The sequence below is a fragment of the Dermacentor andersoni genome, chromosome 1, assembly GCF_023375885.2.
Source record: "Dermacentor andersoni chromosome 1, qqDerAnde1_hic_scaffold, whole genome shotgun sequence".
NCBI lineage: Eukaryota > Metazoa > Arthropoda > Arachnida > Ixodida > Ixodidae > Dermacentor > Dermacentor andersoni.
In genome coordinates, this window is record NC_092814.1 from 252,309,919 (window position 1) to 252,328,406 (window position 18,488).

Sequence of the window (18,488 nt, forward strand, 5' to 3'; positions counted from 1 at the left end):
GGCACACACTCAGTTTCCTATTCTGGTACCAGCAACGCCTCGCGAGTTGCGCATGCTGCATTCGCAGCTATAACTGTGTCACATCGTGCATGGTGTAGTGCCACTGGAAGCATACTGCACGCTTTTAATATGCAATAACCCAAATGCGCTGCCATTCCCTGCTGCTGGCAGCATTGTATTGCAAAGCCCACCAGCTCAATTTCATTTTCGAAATTCTACGCAGTAGAACAACAATGCATGTCTACGGCCACTTGGGCCTCACCAGCTCGATGCACGTTGGCTTCTCCTCCCACAACTATTCGCACCGAGTATGCACGTCAACACTTACTGCCAAAAAGCCCCACCTGAAAAAGCTGCTGACCCAGGCCCTATTCCAGGAACGTAAACATAAGCTTGCCGAAACTGCAAAAACGACAACTTGCATCTTGGTCCACTTGGGCCCCACCAGCTCGGTGCATGACGGCATCTCGTGCTGCAGCAATTCACGCAACGCTTCGCGTTACATAGATGTAAACTAAGTTGAAGCTGCCAATTTTTTATTGACTTCAAATCATACATTTTCCTTGTTAGTATATCTTTTCTCACATTTTTTCTAAAATGTATGAACGAGATTCTACTGTACTCCATTTTATACATGGCAAGGCAATGTTGCGGAAGCTATGTGAGTAGTGTAGTCATAGAGGTCTCACTCCATGCCTTTTGCAGGGCATTTTTTTTTTATCTGCAATGTTTTCTACGAAAGATCTACTTCATATATTAGAGCTATAACATGTGAGTGCAAGTTTATGTCAAATTTGTGCTTCCAGCATAAGCAATGTACTATATTTGGTCGAGAGCATAGGTGATGCACTGTGGCCACTGGTCACTAAAAATGTCACTCCATTCATTTGGCCATAAATAAATTCGGATAACAGACACATTTCATCTAATAAATATGCTTTATTTTGAGGCATAAAAGTATGAGACTAAATTTTACATCAAATTGCATGGTGTATACCTACATAACTATCTTTCATATGTGGTGTACTAGTTTTTGGTCACGCATTTGAGCAGTGAGAGGGCGATCTAGCCATCGTAGCATTGCCTGCTATGTGTGAAATGGAGTATAGCAGGAGTACTCCAGATACTCTGCCAGGAGGTGAGCGTCACTTCCAGCATATTTGCTGCCAGCATAGACATCCCTTCGCTTTGACTAGCATCTGCAACTGACATTCTTTCCCTGCCGTCTACCATACCAGAGCCAAGGGACTACTGTAGTTACTCTAATCTAACGTGCACTTTTTTTCCTAATAAAACTGTTCCAAAAATTGCGTGCGCTTTAGAATCGAGTACGGCCCCAAATCTGTGTTACCATATCGGCATCGGCATTTCAAGATGGCTGCCTCGTGCACACTTCGAGCCTAGCTGCTGTAGCTTCCTCCATGAGCTGTAATATGTGTGCTTAGGGTCCACCGTACATCTTCCCATTTTCTGCGTTTGCTCTATCGGCATGGAAGTGCCGACTGCGAAGGCACGCCGAGTATTCGTCACAATGCCGCATTTGAAAGGAAAGTGATCACGTGTGCGGAGACAGGCGGAAACCGGGCCGCATCGTGTGCGTTCAGAGTTCCCAAAACTTACATGCAGGACTGGCACAAGCAGGAGAGGCATTCTACTCTGGCGGCTGCTGCATAGGCAAGGCCGCGCGGCCCCTATCACGAAAACGATCTGCAATGGAGAGAGTTTACGCATCTAGGCGCACCACACTGGGTTCTCATCGCTTAGTTCACATTGAAGTGAGAGGCCGCACAAAGGTCAATTCGCTTGCTCCTGCTACCGCACTTTCTCATTCCATTATTCTGATAAAAGGTTTCTGCGGTCATTGAGTTAGACGTGTTCATGTTTGCTTGTGCGCGTGTGGCACCATGCTTGTTAATTTAGTTATTAAGCGAATGTTTGAAAGTTTATACGGGCTATGAAACTACTATCCTTACTTTTCGTATAGCTGTCTACTAATTTGCTATCGCAATCGATTGCTTCGCCTTTCAGGCAAAACTGCGACTTTATTTATTTATTGCAACTTTAGTGCATTGGTAGTAAATCTTTGTTTTTCCAAATGAGAGAAAGTCGTATTTCTGTATGAAATAATGAGGTGCACGGTATTGTAAAGGACCTTTCTTTTTTTTTTAGGTCACGGCAAACAGGTGCACGTTACAATCGAGGGCTCGTCAGAATTGAGTAAATACGGTATGTCATGCTCATGTCAAGAGCCCTGCCTCCTTTTCTTTAATGCGAAGCATTCTTTGGCTTATCCCAGGCACATTGCAGTGAGTAGGTAGGTAGGTTCCTGTCTCACCTCGTTTGAGGCCTCTTCAATAAAAAAGAAATTCAAGTGTCTGATGGTGGAATCGAACCTCTGTCTCCTATCGCAGCAGCTTGATGCTTTAACCATTAAGCCACAATTGCATGCATGCTTCCCTCGTGCCAAAGCCAACTAGCCCTTTGAGACGTGTGGTGCAGGCATCATATGCCGATTTCTCGCATTATTCCTTTATGGCAGCTAGTGCTTCGAGTCGCCATTGTTAGACTCTACCACCTTCAGGATCAGGATCTTCAGGATCATGAAGGTGACATTGTACCGCCTTGATGATCAGCCCAGGTCAAACAGGTTTTATTGCATTTTAACGTAGACCACATGATAGACATAGCTACATATGATTGTATAACACTTAGTTGCAAATGACATCGCAAGCCATGTTTTTCTTGCTTATGCCCATCCAGTACCTACAACTCGGTAGAACCCAAAAATTGGCAGGTTGTAAACTCACGTTGAATGGCCAGAGCAGCAGCCATGCTGTTGCCATCATACGATCATCATCTTGCTTCTGTCGTCACATGCTTGCGTCACACATCTAGCTGCCCACCTTACACAAATACATTGGTCCACTTGGTAACACTTTGTAGAACCCCAAACGATGCTGGATAGCGAGCTACCTGCAAAATTCTTCTCATAACATTGATTTTCTCAGTGCATGGGATTTGCATAACACATTTCCAGTGACAGTTTTGTGCATTCTGCATTGGATTTACTGAAGTCATGTGACATAATCGGTGACGTTGCATGTAGTACATGTCATATAGAAGTGTCTATGCGTGTGCCCTTGATTCTCTGGCGGAAAGCAAGACTTCCTCGAGAGGAAGGACACACAGGCTTTCATCTAAAATTTGATCTCTTTGCACTGTGAAGCAGTTTGATATTTTGCAGACACAATCGTCGGAGCGTGATCTATACACCGCACTTGTTTGTTTGCAATGTCTAAGCCTGGTGAGGGGCCCTTTAAATAGGGTGCTTTTGAACGATGTAACCTAACAACATTGCACTGACTGTTATCAAGCTAAAAAAATGTGCTTCTTGTTATTGGTATGGCTGCTTGCAGGGTTAAAATAGCACTTCCATCACTGGCTTTAGGGAAAGGGACCATAAGAGACCATAAACCACAGCTCCTAGGAACTTTCAGATTAGAATGTATATTGCAGGTCTGTGCCATGCCTCTTGAACTGGTAAAACATTTGTTGTGTAAATGCAAGTTAGGGAAGTTGGGAACAGTACTTTGTTCTGCTAGTCTGTGGTTGAGAGCAGTTGAGTTTTTGGGTTGGAAAACAACATTTTTTGCTTGTGCACAGCATCATTTTTGGAAATAGTTTATTAATGCACACTTCAACAGCAACTACGGTTTCCAAAAGTCCGTGTATTGGAGGGTCCCAGCATAGTCCACTGTAGGATTCTCATCTCCTACCAAGCTTTGAGGTTTCACTAAACAGAACTAAGTGCAAGTGCACGATAGTTACAGCATAAAAAAACATTGTTTCATTCCTTGCTCTCCCCAATCTTGCAAGTTGATTTTTCTACTGAGGAATGCACACATACTACCTGACCACTGGGAGTATGTTGAAATTGATTGCTTATTTGGCACTGCATAGATGTCAGCACTATAGACTTGAATAATATAATATATGAAAGTGCAACATAAAAAGAGGCTTGTTTGGACCTTTTATGTCCAGTGCAAGCGGTTATGATGCTGTGTACTGTGCTTGGGGTTAACCTTTTGGAAGATAGCATTATCTGCTAACAACCAACATTCAAAATTTGTAAGAAAATCTGGTATCCACTATAAGCGGAACTTTGTTTCTGATTAACGCCAAAACCTTTTTGATCTAACAGAAGATCTGCTAAAACTGCCATCACTGGCCATCAGCACAAAGCTCACATGTATCCTGTAATGCAGTACCCCTCCGAAAGGTATTGCTGTGGCACTGCAGTATTATGTTTGTGGTGGTCTGTGGGAGAGCAGTTTCTCCAGCAAAGATTCAGATTGCAGCCATTTGTTGTGTCAGTTTCTTGTTCTTGGTGTTTTAACCTAACTTCTCCTTGTTCCTAGTGTGCATTGTTCAGACAGTAGGTGTTGCAACCCAAAAACAGGCAATGGTTGTCTTAATGGAAATATGCATAGCCAAACAAAGGTAAAAGATTAATCTAAAATGCAGGAATGCAAAACTGCAGAGAGGTATTGTCAATCATAAATAGCCCCGTTGGCACAAGGTGGAATGAAGCTTCCTGGGGCTTTTCTTTTTTTGCCCTGTTAATTTTTTTTTCCTTTTATTTCTCTCTGGTGCTTGTGTGTTTTCTTTTCACCAATCTTTAGGAGTATTTGTGTCTAAGCAGCTGTGCTGATCTCTTTCTGTGTGGTTGTGTGTGTGTGTGTAGTCAGCCTTGGAAGTGAGCCCAGAGCAGTTCTTCCTCCCTGGTTCTGCATTGGACATGCCTAAGCGACCACCATGGAATCGTTCTATGAGTAAAGAAGCCTTAGAGGCCAGGGAGGCCCAGTATTTTCGAGTGAGTATAATGTTTATTTTTGTCTCTTACAGTCTGTTCTCATGAACAAGGGCCTGAAATGCCTTCTGTTCATAACTTTGTGCAGGAGTACTTGGACAAAATTGAGAACTCGTTTGCTGATAGAGAGCTGAGCTATTTCGAGCTCAACTTGGAGACCTGGCGCCAGCTTTGGCGAGTCCTGGAGATGTCTGAAATTGTGCTGCTAGTCGCTGATATCCGACACCCTGTAAGAGATGCTCGAAATTTTGTTTTTTTATACGTGTGCCTACTTAAGAATTGCCTGTTCGTTGAGCTCAATATATAAGATGATGTTACTATCATGCGGTGTAATCGGGCATGGTTGTGGATTTCCTAGGTCAAGGTGCATTATTTTTTTAAATGTTAGTTTGATGTTTAATTTATATAGGCCCACCGTAAAGTGGAGCATCACAAAAATGCTTTCCATGCTAGCACTGCTATCAGTTCTTGTATTAAAAGTTGGCATGGCCCATTGATATGTATGACTTGTGGGCAAGGCTGTTTGGAGACCCAAGAGGTATAATGTTAACCAGGTAACTACTGCATATGAATCCCGGAAAAGCGTAGGGGGGAAATGACTATTTATTTTTAAGGGACCTGTTAAAGGGAGGCTAAATTTACACATCATCTCCATACTGATGATAAAAAGAGTAAGGAAATGAAAGAGAGCACAGTTTGGCTGCCAGTTGGAGTTGAATCTACAGCTTGAGCAGATGCATGTGGTGCTCTACCAATTGAGCTACAAAATCGGCTGTCCCCCTTCCACTTTCTTTGGCACTTACTATGTGCTTGTTTATATAAACTAGCCTTTGCGGTGCTAACCGGGGCCACTTGTAGCCGTGGCAGCAGCTGTGGAAAGTTCATCACAATAGAGGAACATGTTTGTCATGTGGAACGTGTTTTTAGGAACAAGCAGCTGACCAGTACACACTCTTGCACTACCACCAGGTGCCAGCATTATTTGCTAAGGTGTTACTTAACCCCTTCTGTGCCATGCTATTATCTCAAATTCTGACCAAAAATGGCCAAATTAATTTCAAAGTTAACAGTTTCCAACATGTTGTGCTTCATCAGAAAGAATCAATTCACTTCTGCTCACGCTGTCCTATAGATTGTGTGGTGCCATCTGGCAAAAGCACTACTAAGCACTGAGGCGAAACTAAGCTCTTACATGGCATTACTAGAAAATGCAAAGTACTGTTGATGAGCCAAGGTCATCCTTGGCCAGTTTTACAAGAAACGCTTTGACGAACCCAGCTTGTCCAAGGCACAGAAGGCTTTAAAGGCTAATGTCTTGTTTACCAGTCCTGCAGTTTTGCCATGATTGCTTCAATAGTATGTACTGCTAATTTACAATCAATTTAACCAAACTGAATTTTATTCAAGCAAAGCTTGTATTGGCTCACAAGTTTCGGTGGCATCGTGGTCATGCAAAAAAAACCCAGTCGCTCCCAGAGCAGAGCAGCTGCGGGAAAGGGCGGTTTGATGAGTTGACAGCTGGGCTGGCGCCGGAGCGCGAGTCATTAGCAAAGATTCCAGCTGCATAGGTGTGCACTCACACCACGCACGCAACCAATCAAAGCTGTTTTGCTTCCACCGGGGAGGGAAAAGGCAAGAAAAGGTTTTGCGCACGCTGCGCCGGCTTCATTTCCATTTAGTTCAGTCTTGGAAAATGGATGGGGTGGCCATGCGTTGTTCGTTCCCTCGAGGAACAGGCAGCCTTCAACGAGTGGCGGCGAGAACTCGCCCATGAATGGGCTCGCCGTTGGCGCGCCAATCCAGCCATTAAAGCCGTTTTGCGGGCGCTGGTCTGGCTTCGTTTTCATTCAGTTCAGTCTCGGAAAAAGGATAGGATGGGCACGTGTTGTGCCCTTAGGAACAGGCAGCCTTCGACAAGCAGCAGTGAGAACTCGCCCGTGAAAGGGCTTGCCATAGGTGCAGTGATCCAGCCGTCAGAGCTGCCCGAGCCCAGGCAATACGACAGCAATGAGGAGATTGTGAGTGGAGGGAGCGGAAGGCCAAAGCAATCTGGCACAGTTACCTGTGGGTTACTTAACCGTGACAAAGGTCAGGTGCACATTTGTGTACCCCCATTTTCTGATAGGGGAAGGGTTCCTAATTTTGTACATAGTTGGCCTTTAACAGAACACATGCAACATGTAAACATGGCAAATTCAATCTATATGAGGGACCTCTTTCTTGCACTTCAGCATAAACATCATACTATACAAGGTGTTCTCTTGTAATAAAAACAGGTGATTTGAGACGAAATTATAATTTTTGTAGATCACTGTTAAAAAGTGGCAGTCACTAATTTTCTGAATACAGTTAAACCTCGATATAACGAACTTCGGTATAACGAAATTCTCGATATAACGAAGTATATAACTTTTCATAACCTCTTGTCTATAAAACACCATGTATTTAGAACCTCAATATAGCGAAGTGAATTTGTATGATTTCAGTATAAAGAGATTTCACTGCCGCTGCATAAAAAAATGCTGAGACGATAAATATAAACTTCGGCGGACGCAGATGATCCAATGATTGAATTACATGCGGCTGCTTGCAAACGTACCTCTCAAATCGTGCGCTGCGCGACAAGAGCAAGCGCCGCAACGGATCCGCATCATCTTCCGCATAAAGTCCAAGTGCGATAAGATCCTATCGCGCCCCGCGCACTGTGTACTTTAGGTGCGAGTGAAAGAATGTGAGGGTGAGACAGAAAGATAATGGCATCCATGGATAGTGGCATTACGAGTGCTGCCTTCCCATGCGACCAAAGGGAAACAGGGGGAGGGGAGCGAGCCTGCGGTAACGCGATCAAGCGCGCGCGAGGAGAAAGCGGAGTGGGAGGTAAGTTGGCACGCGTCTCGATTTCTGGCGCGCGTCACAGCCGTCCCTGCGCATGGCTGTAAGGGCCGATTTACGCTCGAGCCGCCCATCGCCGCAAGCCGCACCGCACGCTTGCGGTCGCGCGAAAAATGGCACATATCCAGCACGTGTGCACAAATTACCATTTACACTGTGTGCACAGTGTATACTTTACACATTGTAAACCGAAATTTGTGCACAAGTGGTTGATACGTGCAATCTTTCGCGCGACCGCACGCGTGCGGTGCGGCTTGCGGCGATGGGCGGCTCGAGCGTAAAGCGGCCCTAAGCGCGGTTGAGCGTGTGCGCATCGGCGCACCCTGCTTTAGAGGTAATCTGCCGAGTGTGCAAAGAGTGGCGTGCCAAGGCGGCGTAGCACCACGTAAGCTGTCTTCCCGCGTGTTTAGCAAGGTCGATTCAAATAGGTCGCGAAGCTTCGGGCGAAAAGCGGTTCAGTACAGATTGTCACCGACATCAGCTTGGGGGGTTATGGGCACCGTTTATAGATTCTTTTCAGTTCCGTATCTCCTCGCCACGCCTGCAGCGAGTATGCGGCCCGCCTCTGTACCTGCCACCGCGGCGCTGCTGTCGAAGTTTGCGCCAAGTAAGCGCATCGTCTGCTACAGGCGCGTAGCGTTCCGCTGTGCTTTCGCACGGCGCTTAACTTCGCCCTTCACGGCGTCATTATATGCGCTGTACAAGTTTTAGGAGTTAATCCACGTATGCGTACAAACGATCAGTGATTTAGAAAAAAGGTGGCCATTGGCGATTACATTTTGTATTCGGCAGAATAGTCGCTTTTGTGCGTGTGCATTTCGCGCTTTTGGTTTTTAATGCGTTTAAACGCTTTAAACGTGCTGTAGAAAACTACGCTGTCGTATACATGGCGTATTAATAAACGTTTATTGATCAAAACATCTATAAGCAATGGTAGAAACCGTGTGGATCTCATTCATCATCTCTGCATCTCGGCGCTGGCGTTTCATAGCTTCCGCATCGGTATGGCGAAATGAGTTTACTTCGCACTGGCGCTTGAAAGCTGACGCTACCTGTTCGTATCAATCACGTTGATCGCGAGTAACTTTTATTCCTGTTTTCTGAATGCGAAATCGCGCAAGTCAGGATTTACAAAAATTGAAACAACAAAGCTTGAACATTTCCCCCAATTTTATTAAGGACGAGATACACCCTCCAGGGTCGTCTAGAGAGGTTCCATAAAGCGACTCCTTAGTTTTCAGGGCACATATAGAGGGCTACCTGATAAATGGGTATCATGTTGGCATTGCTCTGCTACATCTGGTAAATAGTTATAAAAACATTGCAGATACGTTTTTAGTAGACTTGTATTAGCATATTATAGTTTATTAAAACTTTTCACGCAAATTCAGAGACTTTCCTTTTTACTTCATTTACCATTCACACGAGCTTTTGTTTTTTACGTTCCCTCCGAGCTCTATTGGCACTGTCGTTCTCCTGCATCTTCTTTCGGGAAAAGAAAGCGCATTCGTGTGACCAAATAGAAGTGTACAATATTTGCTGTAAAATCACAGCTATGCTGTGGGCAACCGATACAGTTTGCCCCTGTCTTGGCAAGGGCATCTAAAACCCTCCAGAAAAGGTCCCCAAAGGCTTCGTTTTTTTATGCTTGCACAGCGGTCTCTTCTGTGCTTTTCACGCAGCTAAACAGATTCCTTGAAGGACAAACAAGGCTGCCAGTCACAAATTCGCGTTCAGTCACAAGCATTGCTTCAGGAGGTAGATAGTCTTGTCGAGCCATTGTATCCTTTTTGCACTTCATGCAGGAGGTCACTTTCATCATTTTATGTAATTTTATGTGATTGCCATATCCATGGGCAACGTCGGCAACAGTTTTCCGCGGGCAGACACTACGTAGCTCATGTCCTTGCGAACTACGACACTCTTCAATATTATGTGTACCTTTCCCTCCATTCCTGCCTCGTAAAAAACAATCTGTGATGCTGTCCATTTTCGTCTTCAAGAGCTGCCGATCTGCACTGCCGAGGCAAGAGCAAAGACGCGCTCTTCTCCACCAACTCATTAACATTCAAACAGCTGATTTGCACGGGCTCCGGTTGCTCTTGTACGGTGTCTTCTGCAGCGTCGCTCCGAGTTGCCCCTGCGTTTGTTGCGACACTTGCTCTCTTTTTCGGAGATTTTCTCCGTTTACGATTTGAGAATAAGTCTTGCGGTAGATTGGGAAATGCGGTAGGAACTGCATCACTCCTGCAGAAAGACCATACTCCGCGCTCCATTTTAATCCCTTTGCCGTTGATTATATGTTGATATGACTGCACAATGTCCCCTCCTTGGAAATGGGTGTCGCACACTTTGCATGTTTTCCCCAACACTTTGTCTGCGTGGGGTATCGCTCTCTCCCACTTTGCAAGGAGAAGCGGATCGGTTGGCGGAGAGAAGTGCCTTTTCTGTGTTGCGCCGGTACCCGCTGGTACATCCCGGCACGAAACACGTTGACATTTGGTTGCCCAGTCCTAACACATTTTAACTGGATGGATCGATGGATGTTATGAGCGTCCCCTTTGGAACGGGGCGGTGGCTTGCGCCACCAAGCTCTTACTACTATGCTGCCTAATATCCTACCTAGGTTCACCAATGAAAAAAAAAAAACCACTAGGAACTACCACGTCCAAATTTTCTGATACCCTATTGCGAACTGTGCTTTTGTACGTCTCCGTCTTTTGTCGTTTCCCTACTTTTCTTCCACCAATCATCCAATCGCCTCTTACTAATGCCTACTGCGGACCTGTTTGCTTTACCACTGCTCCCGCTGAACCCAAGGGCTTCAAGGAGGCCAGTGGTGCCTAAATCGACCGCTGGGTAGACGTCTTCACATTCTAATAAAATATGCTCCGTCGTTTCCCTAGCTTTACCGCAGCAAGCACATGTTTCTTCTTCCTTCTTATATCTCGCTTTATAGGTGCGTGTTCTAAGGCATCCCGATCTCGCTTCGAAAAGTAATGAGCTTCCCTTTGAGTTATCATAAATGGTTTCTTTCCTAATTTCGTTTTTTCCCCTTAAGTAGTTACTCATGGCAGGTTTCTTTTCCATTGCCGCCACCCATGAGATTAATTCAGCCTCTCTGACTTTCCGCTTGACCTTCTTTGTTGCTGTGTTGCCCACCCCACAGGCCGCATACTTGCTGGTAAGCTTCCTAGTTCTTTTCCTCCACTGTGAATCAATGTTTTGCCTGTACAGATACCTGAACACTCTCCCAGCCCATTTACTTTCCTCCATATTCCTCAGCCGTTCTTCATACTCAATTTCACTGCGGGCTTCCCTCACTTCAAAACTAGTCCAGCCCATATCCCCTTGCACAGCTTAATTTGTAGTCTTCCCGTGAGCGCCCAATGCGAGGCGACCCACTGACCTTTGGTTCCCGTCGAGTCCTGATTGTACCCCTGATTTAAAGCAAACAACCGCGTTTCCAAAAGTAAGTCCTGGAACCATTACCCCTTTCCACATACCTCGGAGGACCTCGTACCTATTGTATCCCCATAGCGCTCTGTGCTTCATTATGGCTGCATTTCTCTTCCCCTTGACTGTTATGGTTTTTTCCTGTGTTTCCATATATCCGTTGCCTTCGTTTATCCATATACCAAGGTATTTATATTCTGTTACCCGAGGTATTTCTTGGCCCTGTATCTCCACTGTCTGTTCACTGTTTTCATTGAATACAATAACACCTGATTTTCTAACACTAAATTTCAAACCTAACTTGTTGCCTTCCTGTCCAGATAACTAAGATAAATCACGTGCGCCACCTACCTTCTGAAACGCAAAATAAAGAAATCTGGCGTTCAAGAGCGGCAGCCCACGCTACTTGCATACTTGCGGGTCCCAAAAATAAGGGCAACATGAGCGCCCACACCGAGCACAGCATACCATACACCGAAAGCTGCTGAAGCGCAACTTGATAACTACTCACGATAATGCACACACACTGGCAGGGAGAAAATCAGGACTACTCGACAAGAAAACGCGATGCAAATGCCCACGGCTACTGCAACGTCGGCAGCGTGGCTAGCGTAGCGCAAACTTCGACCGCAGCGCCATCTCAGTGCCTAGGCGCAAAACGCGCCCGCTTTCGGAGGAGCAGTTTTGAAACTAAAAAAGCTTTATAAACGGTGGTTATGGGAGCAGCGATTGAAGCGCGACTATGTTTGGAGGGAACAAACATTGGGAAAGAAAAACGCGTTTTTTAATTCAAACGAGACACAGTTAGATTCATTCAACGAAAATAAAATTCCTAGACAATTTTATACATTCGTGACGAGTTAAGAAAATACAAGTTTAATTTTATTATTATGAATAAATGCATTTCTTTTAAGCGCCCATCGCTACAGGGGGCGTTGACGCCACTATCACTCGCAATGCAATGCACGTCTTGAAATGGGCAGAAAGGCGCACTCGTATCACCTGTTTAAATACGCCCCCCCTCACAGTTTGTGCTTTCTTGCTTGTCAAAGTTTGTCTGAATTTGGTGACGCGGGTAGCTTCATTGCTTCTTAATCTGTTCAGTCAAATGTAGTGAGTTACGACCGCCAGATAATTGTGTAGTTGTTTTCGTGCGACTGCGCTGGCCGACGGGCTTGGCATCCAAGTAAAGCTTTCGTCGGCCTCCAAAGAAAGTATGTTCTGTGCAGGGATGCGATTTCGACAACCGTACGGCTGGCCTTTTCCTGCATCGCTGTCCACTCTGAAAGCTCGAAACGCCCATCAAGTCGAATGGCAGGGCATTTGAATATATAGCTCCAAAGGAAGAACAACAAAACAAATTTCGCGCCTTCGAAAACAAAATGACGTCACTTCTGCTTTTAATGGACACGGCGTCACATTTTTTTTTTCCGCCGGAAGTGTTCCCACCACATACACCGGCGCAGTCAACGTAACCGGCGAGGGGCTTTAAACCGGCGGCTTCCGACGCGCCCCGACGGGCCCGGCGCCGATATGGCTCCTGAGCCATTCGCGCGTCGGAGTCGGCGGAACTCTCGCACCACAATGCATTGCGCGCGAAGAAAAAGGCGCCAACACAACTCGGCAGACGGATTTTGCGGACGGCGCGCGACTTGGCGGACGTTCTGCGCATGCTCCGAAGATAGCAGCTGACGGCGCGCGCATCGAGGATGGCATCTCGGCTGGCGCAGCGCAACCGACGCAGCGTGACTCACCGCGAACGACGCCCGCCCGCGCGCCGATAACGTCGGTCTATAAACGAGCCTTAAGCCCCATGGACCGCTAGAGTCACTGGAAAAAATTTCAGAGTACCGCAAAGGTCAGGATTTGACTGGCAACACTCGACTGCGTCGCGGGAAGGCTGGCGTGTTGGAAGAGCTTGATATTCGGCGACACATCGGGTTGAGTGTTTACTGAAGTACAAATACTTTGTGCCCGGAGATAATGGTTGCTAAGAACGAAAATAAAATGTTATTTTGTGCGAAGTAATGCAGCCGGTGGTTGTTTTGCACACCGATCGTGTCTATACTGCTGGAACTGTGCTACGATTGTGGACAGCAGCTTAGCGCTGCTATCGGGAGCTTATGCACGCGTTTTTTTTTTTTTTTTCCCCTTCCGCGGAGTGCGCTATGAACGAAACATTTCGTCACTTCGAGCCGGAATGAGGCAAGCTTGTGCTTTTGGGCATGAACATCGTGGACCGCCGTCGGCTTCTATTGAATGTTTCCAATCAGGACGAAACTAACACCTGACAGTGTCACAGGCACGTACAGTCGCGGACAGAATATTACGGACCATGAAATCTAAGAAAAAGCTGAATATTTCCGCAACCTTACAACGCAATCTGGTATTTGCATTTTGGACCTCGACTAGAATATGCTAACAACGTTGTCATGGGCAGTTTTACTGGTTACTCCTACAGGCTGCTCGGGATTTGAACGTTTTCGGAGACCCCGTGGTCCATTTTATTCTGTCCGCGACTGTACGTTCATTGTATAATTTCACAAGCTAAATCGGATACATTTAATTTAGTTTGTAAACGGATACCGCGCGTTCTCGATTCTGCCGGGCGACTTCGTCCGCCGTATACGCACGACACACTGCGACTGCTGTGTGCGCACCGGTGTTTGCGCCGTGATCGTAACACGATCTGTGCACAGCAGGCGTAAAAACCAACTTCGAGGACCATTTTGCGCACTAAATCTTGGGGAAGGCCAATATGAGCCATTTGCATGATTGCAGCAACGTATATGCACTTCCGTACGCTGATTATGAGCGAGAGTTTGCTACATTGCGATTTATGAACGCGGCTGTCTACTGCGTTCATGAGCGGCTACTCTTCTCAACTTATTTATGACGGTTTTCTTAGACTGCCAAGATTTGCTGCCTGTGTAAAAAAAAAAAAAAAGCAGGAATGCCCGCTCGTGACGCAGCACTTTTTTTTTCCAAGTTACATAGGCGATGTATAAAATTCTGGTGCTTTTAGAGCGGTTTATGTAACATTCATAGTGACAGAGCGAAACTAAAGCTACTGGGTGTTCTGTTGTTTCGTATTTATTGTTATGCATCAAGCACAACATTATTTGGGTATGCACCGTAGCATTTCAACATAAAACATAATATGTATGCTGACTTCAGTTCATTGCATCTGCTCGGCTTACAAGCTCAAAATTTGAAGCATGTGTTGTTAATCACCTGGCCATTGGTTTCAAGCTCGAAATGCGTATGTATAAATGAGCAAAGGATAAGTGGAAAAAAAGGAAGTATCATGGGCCGCGTGTTGACCATATTTTTATTGACTGCGATCGTCACGATCTGCGAAAAGCAAGTGCCATATTGGTCGAGTGACTCAGTGACTCAAGGCGAGAGCGCGCTCACGTGCGCGGAGAAATCATGCGAGTACCTGATGCACGTGAGGACGCGGAATTCTCGCGCGACAAGTGTGCCTTCGCTAGGGTGGCTAGCCTACCTTCGCATGCCACGAGCACGGAATAACTGTGTGTGTTGAGCAACAAACGCGTACCAGTGTGCCCGCGTCAAACGTGCAAGGCGCGAACGATCCCTGCAATGAACTCTTATTTTCGTAGCATCGCTAACACCGCGTGCACTTCGCTTAAATATCTTCTAAAACAGTGCCGAAAAGCACAAGCAAAGTGTACTTATACCTCGCACACGCGGGTGTTTTTTGTAGGCTTGAAGTTCTCCCGGCCGATTCTGTGTAACTACGCAGAACTACGCCCTCGGTCATTTTTCCCGGTCGGAATCTAGAAAAGAGTCTTTCCAGACTCAGTTCGGTTGCTGCATCCAAAGGCGCAGCAGCCAGGCATGATTTCCTTTCAGTCAAACGCGAGCGCGACAATCGGAACACCAAAAAACGTAGGGAACCTGCGCTGCCTGCGCTTTAACTCAGCCGGCCCGCCCGGCGCTTGGAAGTCCAAAGTCACGTGGTATGGTTGGGCCAATGACCGCGTCGGCGGCGCGGGGAAAACGAATGCGGTACTCTGAAATTTTTTCCAGTAACTCTATGGACCGCCGATGGACCGCCATGTTTTGAACGTATGGGCTCCTATGGAAGCTTCGCTACCAGGTACATTTACCTTGTGTTTAGTATTGGAGGTTGCGTCGTCCCAGTACGGGCAAGGCTATCAGTCGCGGGGGCGGACTGCACGCGAAAGCGCGGCTGGCTTCCCTTAATTAGTACCGCCGATGGGAAAGATATCGTCGACGTAGGTGGCATGAAACCGTATCATTCGTTGCCGGCTCTCAAATTTATCGACAGGAATTGTTTTCTCATTAAAATTTGCTTTTTTTCGATTGCCCCGTAATTCAGAAAATTCTGCGGCCCCTTTCCATGTAAGGAAAATCGGTCGGCGACTGTACTTATTTGCATATAAGGTCGAATTTGAATGCAACGAAATTTCAATATAACGAAGCAAATTGCCGATTTTATCGACTTAACTATTTACTTTAGCACACGTATTTCTATTTTAGGATGAAAGCCAGTCAGTGCCAAAGCCGTACCACTAAGTAGAAACCTTGGGCGCTATTCTGGACATTCCGCAATTTTCTTCGATGCGTGACGTAGACGCGACTAGGGTGGCTTCTAGCCACCCTAACGCGACGCGAATAAAATGGCACTGATGGCCCCATTTTGCTTTCGTAACGTGACGCCAACTTGGTGTTTTGCCTAAGAAACAAATGAAGGCGCTGAACGTAAGGTTCTCGGTAAAGCAAAACAGTTTTCCTCTGCAGTAAAAATAAAGCAGCTAGCTCAAAGCGCATGATTATTCCGTCGAAAACGCTTCTGGCTTCCGTCGTCTGCTTCAATAGCTAGGATTCGTGTCCCCGGGAAATGGAATGAGTCATCGTATGTAGGAGCCAACGCGCTTGTTTTTTTTCCTTGAGACAACATACGCGACCTACCAGAGGTGATGCGCGCACGTTCTTGGCCACGTTATCGCTATCTCGTGAAGCGCAAGTGACTCAGCCCGACTCGGCTGGCTGAGGAACGGCCGAATATCACCGATAGCGTTGCGGGCGCCAGAGATATCCACTAGTGCGACGCAAGCGCCGGCGCTGCCATCTCTTGTTCACTTCGCTGGTTACAAGTTTGCTATGTTCAACCAATATTCTTTCGTATAAGCGCGTTCTTTAAAAAAAATGATGGCCCCAAACACAAATGCCAACACCACCCGAGAGCGATGCAAATACTATGAGCAAGCGTTATGAACAAAATATTTTCATGGCGCCAAACGACGGTGAAAATGTGGCGATACCATGGATATAGTGCACTAGAAAAAACTTCAAGTTCACTGTACCATGGCGATACGCATTCCTCTCGGCTGCCATTGCATATGGCTGCTCATTAGCATAGTTCGCGCGGCTCGTCGCACCAAAAATTATGGCGGAAAATCTCAACAATGGCGGCCCAGCGCAACGTCACGCATCGTCAAAATGACGTTTACGAAACAGCACTTCCTGTGACGCTCCTCAATATGCAAGCTGGCATGGCGCATATCTTGGATCGCCACCACATATTCGCGGATGCATTGCACTGGCTTCTGTACGCTACCGCTCACATTCTTTTTGAAGCGCTGACGTCGCAATATAGCTGCTAAGGACCAAAAAAATGTATTAGTCCATAACATTTGCAGCTCGACGTCAGTGTTTCGTCATCTTGATGAAAACGCAAAATTGCATTTTGCAAAATTTCCGCTTCCCGGCACAAATTTCAAAGCACGTGACCTCTCGACAGCCAATCAGAGAGTAAACATGGCGGATAATGGCGGCCGTGCAGCCGCCATGCGTGTCGAGAATAGAGTCTCTTGACGTTACAGGGTGGCTACCAACCGGGAAAAGCGTGAATTCTCAAGGATTTAGTCCGGAAACGCTCAGGGAACACTCGGGAAATTTGTGCTTCTATTAGGGAAAATTAGCCGTAGTTTTATTGAAAGGGAACGAAAGTCGCGGTAATGATGGCTCGAGTAACAGAGAGGAATCGCAACAAATTGTCTTTGACGCCGCGTCTTCGGCTGGACGAGTTGCCAGTGTACAGTCCACGACCTACAGTCAACGGCCGACTTACCGGATGCCGGGAATCGTGCTATTCGGACGACTTCGCGGCACCACCACGTATTCCATAGAACGTTTCTGAAAACGTATCTGAAATTTTGGACGCAAGAACCCTTCGCTGTCCGATTTTCCGCACTTTTCGCCGTGACCACAGGTCCGAAACGGCATTAACCAAAGCCAAAACCGCTGCCGTTTTGATTACCTGGCCGCCTCAGACCGGCGCTCTCGCACGCAGATCCGCTGGCAGCCGTAGCCACCACTGCGGCAACGCTAGGCCTAGCTGCTTCGACGTTCGCTATGAAGCTTCTTGCCGTTGGGTACTGTGTTTTTAATTGAAAGAATTCGCCGCTGCCAGCAATGGCACCGACTCCGCCTTTGTGGTCCTCGCGATTGGCTTCGAAGCTCGAAAAGCACGGTGCGTTGCATGATGCCGGTTCCCGGAAGTCAGCTTCGCTTCAATACAGCAATGTTACGCTGTGAAGCATACGCGAAAGTATTGCGGTGAAGCAAAACAAGCGTGGGAAGGGTCAATTGTCACGGGACTCGGTATGTATACACGCGTGCACACGCCATCTCTTGTCACAGTACGAGTACCGATATGCCTAATAAGTGTCCTGGCAGGCCTTCAGAGCTTCTTCGGATGTGCCTGTGGCGATTTTAGCCCTTAAGGGCGATAAAAGACATGTATTTATTTTTTCGAACTGCCCGATTTTTCGGATGTTTTCGCCGCCCGTAGGGAGTCAAATCGGACGTTGGCTGTACTGCTGACCAAGGGGATGCTTCAAATGGTCCGTGGGGCAAACGCGCAGTGGAAGGAGGACGAGAACAGAAACGACCTACGCATTAAAGAATGAACGGGAAAAGAAGCGTGCCGCCACCGCTTTGAATGAGCTTGAGCTCAAAAAAACAAAGTGTTGACTGACGCCGAGATTGCAAATGTCCCTCATCTGAACCAAAATAAAATCTTTAAAGCAGTGGAAGGCAACACTGAGGCGTTGTGCACAGGCTGAGAGCATGTCAACTGAGGTTGACTTACCAGCTGTTGCGAGAGAATCTCACTTGTGACAAAGTTCGGGCCTCATACCAATGAGCTTGCTATCAGTTGATAGAAATAGCTCATATTGGAAAATATTTGCTTATGTATGCAACTCCTTTTTCG

The 18,488-nt window shown here is 46.6% G+C and overlaps 1 protein-coding gene across 2 annotated transcripts in view; it reads left to right on the top strand.

Moving 5' to 3' along the window:
* Positions 1-18,488, top strand: part of Ns4 (Nucleostemin 4) — an 86,561-nt gene that overhangs the window by 26,618 nt on the left and 41,455 nt on the right. Inside the window, exons 4-5 of one of the 2 annotated variants that reach the window (XM_050196637.3) lie at positions 4,745-4,873; positions 4,959-5,099. The exons of the other annotated variant lie outside the window; for it this stretch is intronic. Coding sequence (XP_050052594.1) covers positions 4,745-4,873; positions 4,959-5,099 — 270 coding nt within the window. The remainder of the gene's footprint in view (positions 1-4,744; positions 4,874-4,958; positions 5,100-18,488) is intronic. 2 annotated transcript variants of the gene reach the window in all.